The 12,223-nt window shown below is 43.9% G+C and overlaps 1 protein-coding gene across 2 annotated transcripts in view; it reads left to right on the plus strand.

The window, feature by feature from the left end:
- sema4c (sema domain, immunoglobulin domain (Ig), transmembrane domain (TM) and short cytoplasmic domain, (semaphorin) 4C) overlaps positions 1-12,223 on the plus strand; it is a 329,257-nt gene that overhangs the window by 311,014 nt on the left and 6,020 nt on the right. For both annotated transcript variants that reach the window (XM_034171121.1, XM_034171120.1), the window contains 4 exons: positions 2,846-2,961; positions 4,904-5,061; positions 8,371-8,462; positions 8,698-11,150. In XM_034171121.1, the coding sequence (XP_034027012.1) occupies positions 2,846-2,961; positions 4,904-5,061; positions 8,371-8,462; positions 8,698-9,593 (1,262 nt within the window). In that variant the 3' untranslated portion in view covers positions 9,594-11,150. The remainder of the gene's footprint in view (positions 1-2,845; positions 2,962-4,903; positions 5,062-8,370; positions 8,463-8,697; positions 11,151-12,223) is intronic.

The raw sequence follows: 12,223 nt of genomic DNA on the forward strand, positions 1-12,223 counted from the left end.
CAGTACTGCTTCATAAAACCAGACAGAGGTCACTGACTATGACCGTGCAAGAAGGAGGCTATGTCGTGAGGGAAGCCACCAAGACACCCATGACAGTGCTGACGGACTTTTTTTGTGGATGTGATCAGTTCAGTGGAGCATCATGCAACTTTTGTCTGTTGTATCTCCATTTGCACAGCTTTGGAGTGGTGAAAATGAGAAATCAGATTCAGTTTACTCAAAGGAACATGGGAGGCTGGAGCCTAGATAAATAGATAGATAGATAGATAGATAGAAGATAGATTAGATAGAATTTTATTAATCCCTTGGGACTAATAAAAACTAATAAAACTAATAAAAAGACTCCCTCAGAGAAATTGAGGTTCCAGCAATATTGTATAGCAGCAGACAGGGTAAGAAGCACACAGAGTATCAAAACTGAAGGTAAAAAATAATTTGTAAATATAAATATAAATACACAAATATAAATACCAGAAATACTGTTCACTACTGGTTTACTGGCTGCTACTGTTCCTCTCATTCCCATCCTCTGTCTTCCTTTTACTCCTCCTCCTGAGTGAGGATTTGCACAGTCTGATGGCCTGAGGGACAAAGGAAGTTTTCAGTCTGTTGGTCCTGCACCTGGGAAGGAGCAGTCTGTGCTGAAGAGGCTCCTCTGGTTGCTGATGGTGGTGTGTTTGCTTTAAAATAAACCTGAGTCCATGGCATCCTACAAATTTGTCAGTTTGCATTTATTTTTGAACATTCTGCAGTTACAATTCAAGGGTGCAAATAATTCTGTCACAAACTGGTTCTCTGAAGGCTAGATCGCCATCATGTGGTGGATGGATTGAAGTACAAACATGAGCACACGTGTCAAACCTGCCTGTGTACATGGTGGTGCTTTTGTGATGAACAATAACTATGGGAGATGTTTTGTTTTCGTAAGAAGAGCACATCAGTGTAGCAGGCTACAGACAAATCTGAAAGAACAATGTTTTCTTTGTCTTCATCCACTCGGCTTTTGTGTCTGTGCGTGTGGAAGGAAAAAAGAAGAGCTTGGAGTGTTTGTTGGGGGATGAGTGTTTTTCACACCATGGCAGGAGACTGAGACGGGGACAGGTACTGGCATTAGACACGGTGGCACAAAACAACAGACCATCTGCACACACTTCAGCTGGGTTTCAGTTAAGGACTTCATTTGCATGCTGTGATCTGTCTCCATGCATCAAAGCAAATGTCTGCATTTTCACAATTTCATTAATATCTGCATTCACTCGCCATCCAGCACGCGTGCAGGTTGTGTTTTGGCGCGGATACGGAATCTGTCAGCTCCTCCGCAGATTTAATAACACATGCAGCCAAAGTGAATTTCAATGCAGACCATCTCATGAATGGAAAGAGATCAAGCTAGTTATCATTCACGTCGTGTCGGGGCAGAGTGACTGTGGAGACTGACAAAGTGTCAGCGGTGGCCTTAGCGCTTCTCTGCTGGCCAACGCGTGCACAGACACACTTGCGGGGATCCACGCGCCTTCCCAAAGACGAGCGCCGTCATTCCGGCCTCGTCGTGCTTCGCGGCACAAACTCAACAGGACCCTTGGCGGCCGCCGTGTGTTAATTGACCTGCAGGCTTGATTAGCTGTTAGCTGCAGCGTAGAGATCCTCCGCGGTGCGCGGGAGAGACTCAGAAAGCCGGAACATGGGGGCCGAGCGTGCTGATCTGACTGCCGCTTGCTCACAGGAGTATTGTCACGCTCGCACGTGTCAAGGTCACTCCAGCAGCTGCGCCTGAAACCTCTTTCCTCACAGGGGATCGAAACTTGTTCACAATGCCCTACATGAAAGGAGCAGAGCGCCTCCTCTTCTCCTCCTCCAGCATCGTTGTCAGCTCCTGGAAAAACCTCTGCTGCAGTGGTTTTATTGTGCTGCTTGGGACTCAGATCAGTAACACGTCTCTATAAACTAAAAGGGCAAGTTGTTTTCATTTTCTGACACTGTTGCAAAGATGCCTGACATTTCATTACAGCTGTTAAAGTTTTAAAACTTAACTTGATGGATCTGCAGAATCTGTGATGAACCTGGATGATTTTTTTATTATTATGATTATTATTATTTAATGCTACTTTGGCTCATTTTCGACCTGCTTCGACCTGCACAGCACCGTGTAATGGCCTGCGAATTAAAATGAAAACAGCTGTGGATGTAAACGCCATTGTTTGTAAAATGATGTTCACCCAGGATAAACTGACTTAAGATTAAAAGTGGTTTAAAGCATGCATTGTGTTACTCTGTACTAGCTTTAATGGCTCTAAAACAACTATGAACTCATTTTAAATGTTTGTAATATGTTTTAATAAGAGATAATCTGGTTCTAACCTGTAGTACACCAAATATAGAAGTAGTTTGTCCTATAGGTGCCATCGGTGCAGGTACTTAATTGCAGATTCCGCAGCGTCAAACAGACTTCACGTAGCTGAGACCCCAGTCTATCACAGGTTACTTCTCCAGGAGGGACCAGTACGCATTTACAGCTGGGTGGACTAGGACAATGTAGATGAAGTGTCTTGTCCAAGGACACAGACGGGTAGTGTGACTGGAATTTGAACCCAGGTCTACATATTGGTTGTCCAACTCAGTATCCCATAATGCAGACTGGTTTAAACCACCTGAAACAGGTTTGAAATCAGATATCAACTGTTTATTCTCATGATATATGATGCGGGGTGAAGATATGTTTTTTTTGTAAGACACCCCCCCGGAGTTAAATGAAGTGAATAAAGTCAATGACACTGATATGAACTAGAATTTATGGTTTAACTAAACAGAATCCTCGTCCTCCTTTTGCCCATGTTGTTTCCTGCAGCGGACGGCTGGCTCCAAAGGGTGGTGATCCTCAACACCGAGGCCCATGTCATTGAGGAGATCCAGCTGTTTGAAATGACCCAGCCAGTGGACAGCTTAACCATCTCACACTCCAAGGTAAAGAAAGATGGTTTTATCCAAAACAAGTATTCCAAATGCAAAACTCTTGCAATGGCAGTTTAATCACTATCAATTACTTGTAATATTACCACATCTAATCAGTCATGTGCTTTCAGTCTTAATGGATTCACAGACTTGGTGCCCTATTTTCTTTCCGGTGCAAAGCGGCACGTGGTCCAACGCGGGTGTCATTGCTTGGTTGTCGTGTTTACGCCAAATGACCACATCATCTAAATTTCATCTAAACGTCATCTAAATAAAAATGAGGTGTGGCCAGGTGAAGAGCTGGTGTATTAATAACATCCATCACCAGAAAACTATCGTGTCTTAACCGGACAAAATTCATGTCTATATTTCAGCACTTTCTTGTGCTGTATAAGGGGTGCAATGCTCATACGCACTTTACATAAGTGGGTTCACAATGAACATCCACTTTGATTAGCTGCACATGTTGGCAGGTGTTGCCTGCAGTGGTGTAACATTAACATGATGCCTTATTATGGTCATAGTAGGGAAAAAAATGGAGAGGGAGGAGAGAAAAACTCTTTACAAGAGAGCTCACTCGCTCTCTCTCTCTTTATATGCATAAAATATCCAATGAAAGTGAGTTGAAAACAACCTTTAAATGAAATAAGACTAAACACACATAGGGGAAAAAACTACACCTTACTGGAGGCTTCACCTCAGGGAGTGTTGGTGGTCACTGCCCACTGTGCACTTGAACAGGTTAGCACTAATCTGTTAATGCACAAGAAATCTTTTCACTTGCATCCTCTTCGTCGATACCACATCACCATGTGCCTGTTGCACTTTGGTTTAAAGGGAAGGGCAGGTGTTTGGACTACAACATGCCCTTGACTAACGAAGGCGATAAATACAATCCCATTGCACCCAGTGCCTGACTGTGCGCCAGTATTTCCAGCTCATATTGTAGTCCTCAAGTCCGATGCTGGTCTCAACTCAGTCTTGCCTCCGCCAAAGACTCGGTCTCGACTTGGTCTTGACCATTCCAGAATCTGAAACTCTTGCACCGAGTGCAGACTGAGTCTTCGGAGGAGGCAAAACCAAGTCGAGATGAAGACTGACTCAAGTACTACAATATTGCTGACTAGCATTTAAACACATCCAAGCATTTAAACATGTGGCACTCAGGCACAACCCAAATGGACTGCGTCTGCTATTAAGGTAGGCCCTTGTGTTTTCTGTCTTGTTTTTGATCTCGTATCCATGCCACATACTGTAATACAGCTGTTGGTATCACTTTGCTTACTTGGCTAGCTGGTTTGTTATGGATCTGTATAGCACCTGATCACGTCTCTCAAAAGACAAGTCTGCTTTTACTTTTAAATATTGCTTTGCTGTTTGCTGTTGAGTTCATCTTCTGCCGTTGATTTAATTCCCTTTTGCTGGAATCATATTGTTCAGTATGTTTTTTTATCAGTATGGCTCCTCTTGAGGTCAAATGTGGGTGTCATCAATCCAAAAGTCTCTTGACAGTAGCAAGTACAGCCCAGCACTGCTATGTGGTATTGAACCGCTGACCCTGTTGTTGTTTTCCCAGACTCGAGTTCAAGCACAGGGACCTGTGCTCTGCAGTGCCACCGTTCGATGCAGTGCGGACTGGGCATTCTTGGCCCTAAAGCCCACTGCTTATCTCGTTAATGCTGGCTTAGCTGTGACCAGGCGTTTTCTAACAGCTTTTGCAAAATATGGTGCAACCCAGATTGGATTAGAATTGGGTTGGGAAGTGAATGTTTTTGTAATTGAGAGTGATTATCCCATTATCTCTTCTAACCTCTACCCGAGCATCCCTGTGTTTATCTTCCTTTTTGTTTTTCATCTCTCTCTCTCTCTCCCTCTGCTTTCTGTCTATGGATGATGGCTGGATCTGGTTTTCCTCTTACTGTCACGCTCTCACTTTCTACCCTTCCTCCTGCAGAAGTATTTGTACATCGGCTCCCGGTCGGAGGTTCTCCAGCTGCCCTTAGCCAATTGCAGCCGCTATCAGTCTCAGCCAGACTGTCTGCTGGCCCGAGACCCGTATTGTGCTTGGGACAGCGAGGGTCGAGCCTGCGTCCGCATTGACCTCCACCGTGGGTGAGCAGAGTCCATATGTGCACCCATGCATTCAGTCTGTGCACCACATACACAGTTGTACAGGTGTCTGAGTAGCAGCTTTTTAAGAAAGCTCTACATTATTAAAGGTATAGTGCCACTGGGGGTTTTTAAGGTTTAAGTCATGAAAAGAATTTTCTTTGGCACCACTACGATTTTATTCCTTAGCATTTAGGTAAGGGATTTATTACATGATATTGCCTATATGATCAAATTCATGCTATCTGGAAACAATTTAGAATTTCAGCCCCTGCGGGGGAAAAATTCAAGGGATCAGATGCTATGACCAACATTTGGTAGATTTGGAAGTGATTTACAAGAAATCTTATGGATGTTAATGTAAAACATCACACACACGTCCTCCTGAAGTTAGTCGGCATGACGGCGATGAGGTAAAAGACAATATTCACTATGGAATATGTCCCATTCTTTAAAATAAGCTGTAATTTTGCAACATGTTACAAAAATAAACCTACATTTTAATGCTTGGATTTCAGTAAAAACAAAATTTTCTCAGTGTTGTGAAATTTGAAAGGATGTAAAGCTTTAAAATCAGGATTGTTTCTGAAACAGTGTAGAGCAGGTCGATCAGTAACTGGACTAAATGGTGCACATAACATAAACACTACAGATGAAGACTGTTCTGAAACTGTAATATTTATCAATTACATGTTCCCCGTGACATCACTGCAAATGATCTGTTAGATCCAACGTATGACGTATGATTTTAGGGGTCACAAATGTTTTGACCATGAAATGCTTTTGCAAAAAAAAAAACAAAAAAAAAAACGCACACCTAAAAGTTAATGGAACTGAATTTAACATAAGCTGTTTTCTTCTGATACTTTTTTTAAGTTAGCTGAAAAGCTAATCTGCTAATGAACAGGTTAGCTTTGCTAATGAGTGTTTACAAATTTGTGAAGCTGTGTCATTTGAGGTGTAAAAACCAGAATTTGTGTCCATTAAAAAGAAAAACAAGCAACATGGAAATAACAATCACAAGAAAGTAATAAAAAATACCTTCATGTTTGGAAATTAAGAGGTTTTTTTTACAAGTGCCACTTTTCTGTAACTGTGAATGTACGAGGTCTGTTAGAAAAGTATCGGACCTTTTTATTTTTTGCAAAAACCTGATGGATTTGAGTCACGTGTGCTTGCATGAGCCAACCTGTCGATTGCATCATTTTCTGGTAAGCAGCCTTTGTGTGGGACGTGCGCTCGGCGGATTTTCATTTCAAGAAAAAAGACGGAACGACTGGAGCAGCACCGCATCAAATTTTGCCAGAAACTGGGCGACAGCCAGGTGGAAACCATTCGGATGATTCAGACGGCTTTCTGTGACTTTTCAGTCGTGTGACTATCCGAGAAATTGTGGAAGAGGTGGCCATGTCACAGCATGTCCTGTGAGACTTCAACACGGAGGCGCTTTTGCGGCGCCGTCATCTTAGGCATGAATTTTGCTGCCACTCTTTTCATGGCCAAATCTTCTGTCACAGTGGAATGTGCTGAAAAAGTGCTGATGTCCACCTCTTCCGCAATTTCTCAGATAGTCACACGATGATCCTGCGTCACCACAGCGTTCAGTTTGGAATGACCTGGTCATTTCAGCATGTCGATGGCCAACCGGAGCGTGGCTCGCTCTCCACCGTTGTGCAGACGTCTTTAAACCGGTTGTACCGCTCCTTAATCTGTGTGACGCCCATAGCATCATCACCGAAAGCCGTCTGAATCATCTGAATGGTTTCCACCTGGCTGTCGCCCAGTTTCTGGCAAAATTTGATGCAGCGCTGCTCCAGTCGTTCCATCTTTTTCCTTGAAATGAAAATCCACCAAGCGCACTACACATGTCCTCACACAAAGGCTGCTTACCAGAAAATGATGCAATCGACAGGCGTGAAAAAGTTCACGCATGCGCATGAAGGTTCAAGGTTGGCTCATGCAAGCACACATGATTCAAATCCATCAGGTTTTGGCAAAAAATAAAAAGGTCCGATACTTTTCTAACAGACCTCGTACTTTTCATTCATACCCAGAACAAATGTAGCAAGCTGTGCTGTGTCATTAATATCAATGCTCCCATCAAGAGCCAACAAATAGGCAGCAAGACCTTCATGTTTTAGATAAAGCTGATCATAAATGTCTTTTGACAACTCACCAAGCTGATGTACTGCCACAGCAGCAAAAAAGAACTCCTGATCACATCATGCTGCACAAAGCGCCTTCAGTGCTCTGCGTGGACACGAGATAAAATAATCACATTTATGTTTGCGTATCTGTTGGAACCAGCGTCTCACAGAGAATCACGTGATGTTTCAACACATAGCTGCTTGCAGTCTCATTCCCATGAATTTTGTTTTGCAGTGCTCACCGCTGAATTGCATTGACCTCTAAAGGTTAAATGTGTAACCCTGAAGGAAAATGGTCATTTTCGCTGTATTTAATGAGTAATTCGCACTGTGCGCTGTAACCTGCTGGCTCATGAGTTGCAGGAAGAATTGGCGATTTTTACAGAATGTGACACTGACACTTGAAAGAGGTCTTTCCATAAGACAGTTTAGCAAGTCAAGACTGGGAGCATGCACTGTTGGTGTGCATCGCTGCATCCACCACCACCACACCATGCAACTGACCCAGGTCCTGGATGGCAACCGTGCACACAGACAACCAGTCCATGACCACCATTTATCTTCTGCCGCTGGGTAAAAGGTGGGTGTATCATTTGCCTTCTCCAGCTGCTGAGGTCCTCAACACTGAGGCAACTGCATGCTGGATCACACCCAGAAAACCGCACCACATGTCCAATTTGTTGTAGCCGATGCTACCTCACAATGCAAGTGTTCCTCCTTCAAGACTCCCTGGGTAACCGTTTGCCATCCAGTTGTTCCCTTAGGTCACTGGTTAGTGTCCAAGTCTCACCACCAAACACCAGGACAATAAAGACTTAGACGTTTGTTCTCCTGCAAGGATATCTGCACCACCAAACACCTCTATCCAGCAACCTCATGACTCCATAAGCTCTTCTCAGGCCCTGGGAAATAAGTGTAACCACAAAAATATATAATCAAGCTGCGGTGAAGGATCATATTCATTTAGGCTGTTTACATGAATGCCATTGTTCTTTGTTACTATTAGACTTTTTCTATGATTGTCAAGCTTTCTTTAAGAAGTTTTCCATGCCAGTTTTTCTTTATTTCACTCTGTCATGATGCTGTGTTTAGTTCTTGTGGTGATATGTTCCAGTCACAGACCATGATTCACATTTAGCTCCACGTTCTGCTCTGTTGCCTTCAGGTCCACTTCCTCTCTGTCACAGGATCTCATGCTGGAGAGGTTCAGCAGGGGCAAGCCCAAGTTTGATAAACCTGTCTCCATCCCCAGCCCTGGTGAGTGTAGGGCCCCACTTCAGCAGTGCCCCCTTGTGGGAATTAGCTGTCAGTGCAGGAGCTAATCAGTAGCAAAGACGATGGACTTGCTAGAGTGAATAAATTGGGATTGAGCTGAATAAAATAAGTGGAAGAAAGTGTGTCGGTGTAGACAATGAATGAGAATTACAACCAATAATAATTACCCAGTGTGGTGTCTGCTCTTCCCTCCACCCTCCCTCTTGTTCCTCTGCAGAGCACTTGCGTCTTCGCAATGTAACTGTGGTAGTGGGATCAGACATGGTGCTGCCTTGCCAGCTGGTCTCCAATCTGGCTCAGCCCTGCTGGGTTCTCAACGACCGTGAACTCCAACTCGGTGACCCGGAGGCTGGCGGGCCTCGATTTGATCGAACGCTCAAGGCACTTGTGGTACCTGACGCAGGGCAGATGCAAGCAGGTCGCTACATCTGCTATTCTGAGGAGCAGGGTGTCAAGTTCCAGACAGAGCGCTACCAGGTGGCTGTCGTGGCCAGTGCTCCGGTCTTCATGGAGGCTCGAGCCCCCGACAGCAGCATGGGGCTCTTCTGGGTACTCGTCATCACTCTGGGAGCAGCCTGCCTGCTGCTTTTGGTGGTTGCCCTTTACTTGCGGAGGAGGCTGAAGCTAGCTTTAGGAAAAGGGGCTGACATGAAGCCCCTGGAGAGCACCCTCGTCTACCCCATCACCCTGCCAAAAGAACCACCCACTTTTGTGCCCAGCAAGATGCCAAGCGATGAAGACCGCTTCTGGGAAACAGGCGCCAACTACTACTACTCAGACGGCTCCCTGAAGATCGTTCCCGGTCACGCCCTCGGGCCCAGCAGCGTCAGCAGCACGGCGACACCCAGCACCATTCCCGGCCAGCCCATCCACTCCCCCAGCCGTCTCAGCCTCACCAACATCCGAGGCTCCGGTAGCAACGGCTACATTCGCCTCAACCTGAGCACAGCAGGGGAGGAGAGGGCTAGCGGGGCTGGCGCTGGGGGCGGTGGGCTAGGAGGCCTGGGCATGGGCGGGAACGACTACTCCAGCCCCTTCAAGGAAGAGCTGAGACGCACTCTGCAGCAAAGAAGTGTGCTGCCTGACGCCAACCCAGAGGAGTCATCAGTCTAGGCTTGACAGCCACCTCCTCCATTCCCAGAGTTGGAACATCTAAACAACCAACCTACCTCCTTCCTTTTGAGGACGCCTGCTCTCTCTCTCTCTCTGTCAGTGACACGCCGTCAGCTCCTCCAGACATTTTTCTCTCTCGCTCTGCCAATGCCTGTTTGGCCCGCTGTTAACATTTAAAACACAGCATGTTAAATGTTTCCACTGGCACACCGTGTTTGCCAACATTCAGTCTTAGAATAATGTTGTTCTGGACACCATGAGGGTCATGACTGATTTTTTTATTTTATTTTTTTTTATTCTTCCACTGTGCAAATGCAACCTGTGTAAATTTTGTATTTGGAGAAAAAAAAAACTGAAAAACTGACTGCAGAGAACACGTCAAGCATGGAACTCAAGGAAGTGGCGTTAGAGTTTTGCGAAGGGAACTTTTTAAACCAAGATTTCGCCTTTGTAGCAAAACCAGAGACAAAGAGCAAGTGCAGTTGCCAGTGTTCTGTTCCTTTGAGACTTTTTCATCTTACAGCGCTTGAAACTGGAAGTGCGTCTTTTGACTTTTTTGTATTTTGTGAGCCAAGAGAATGAGAGCAGTATAAAGAGACTAACTAATCACAAGGCAAGATGACAATCACGTCCTTAACTGTGCATGGGACAGAAAGGAGAGAGAGAGAGAGAGAGAATTGGAGTGAAAGATATAAGGGGTTTGTGATTGAAGGACAATCTCTCAAACCTCTTTTCTGCTCAATTTGTTTTTTCCCTCACTGTGTTGTATTTGCCCCTGGAGAAAGTCCTTGATCCCTTCCACTTAAAGTTGTTTAGATGGTTGAATTAAGACGTTTCTTCTTTGTTGTTTTTCTGTGTCTTTCCGATTACGTCAGTGTTCAAGTGATCATCAGTGACGGCCGGCTCCTCCCTGTGAATACCAATGTGAGGACAAGTGTTTTTAGTCCCCACTTTGCCCCTTCACACTGACCTTCAAAGCCTGTATATTACACTCCAAAAATCACATTTCTTAGTCACAAATCCATTTTTGGTTGAGCCCATTCAGACATTTTTGTTCCCCACTGCAATCAGAGGATGTCAGAGGTTAATTTGCATTCAGCTCTGAGACGCCAGACAATATCTGCACACTTATTGCTGAACTGAGGATGACGTTGTTGGCGCTGAGAATGTAGTTGAAGCCTCACTGCTGTGGCCGCTGTGGATGTCTCAATAAGTGCATTAATGTGTTTGGTGAGGACAGTCAAGAAGGAAACCCCACCTGTTCACACACCCATACACACACTCACACACACTCAGTCCTCTAATCGCTGACCATCCCGGACAACTGTGTGTTTGTGATGGACCCGTATCTTCTACGAAACCCCACCCTCATACCGATGCCCAGAGACTGACTTGGGGCTACTGTGGACACAAACAGAGGAAGCGCACCGGAGAATGCACCAACACCCACCGTGCTGATGGACAAATGAGGAAACAAATAAATGACAAAAGAGACTGATTGCTGCCCTGCTGACACACTTGATGGCTACCAGGAGGGAAGCAGCTGTGAAGCAAAAGGTATTCTCACGTTGAATTTAAAGATTTCAACTTCATCTCCTTTGCTCACAGGGAGTAAAATGAGGAAATTTTGGAATGAGTTTCCTTTGTATTTGTGGTGCTGAAATGAAACATTTCAATGCCACAATGGTGTTGAAATGAGACAACAAATGAGACAAGATGTTCTTGTAGTGTAGATTTTTATCTTTAATTCAAGGAAGGGGTTCACCAAAAATATCACATTAAACCTTTTGGAATTACAGCCATTTTTATACACATTACTTATATTTATACCACTCAGGAGAGAAGACTGACATTAGTCCTCATATTTAATGAATTACTTACAGTATAACCTCTGAAAATAAATGAAGGAATAAATTAATTTATTTATTTATTCGGCACACAGAACAGAACAACAACACGCACTCATAAAACGAACAATGTACAATAAATCGTGTAGCCGAAAGGGTGTAGGCAGAAGTAAAGCTTATAGATACCCTCCCCTTATACCATAAAAAATAAAGAAAGTAAAGTATGGATACATATACGTACATATGAGGAAATTTATGGTTTTGACGATACTGGATTTTTTCATTTGAACTCCCCACATATAAACATATATACTCATAAAAACAATACAAAAGAAATGTGCACAAACAAAACAACTCAGTGCACCTGAATTTTAAAACGTAACCAAACGAGCAACAGCACATAAACCCAAGGACAACAACAAAATGGTAAACCTAATTTTCCAAACTGTAACGAGTAAGTATATTATTTTTGTAGAGTCTTTTAAAGCTGACTAAGGTACCAAGTAACTTAATATTATCAGGACACTTATTCCAAATATGATCACCCTTAACGGAAACACAATGAGTTTTTGTAGTAGTTCTCATCCTTTCTCAAATTAATGTCCCTCTGAAATTGTAGCAGGAATCCCTCATTTTAAACAGATCCTGGACATGTTTAGGCAAGAGTTTATTTTTGACTTTATACATAATTTGTATTGTGATATAATCAACAAAGTCCCAGAATTTTAAAATTTGCAAACCAACAAATAACGGATTTGATGGCTCCCGATATGGCTTATTACT

Source organism: Thalassophryne amazonica, chromosome 5 (genome assembly GCF_902500255.1).
Source record: "Thalassophryne amazonica chromosome 5, fThaAma1.1, whole genome shotgun sequence".
Taxonomy (NCBI): Eukaryota; Metazoa; Chordata; class Actinopteri; order Batrachoidiformes; family Batrachoididae; genus Thalassophryne; species Thalassophryne amazonica.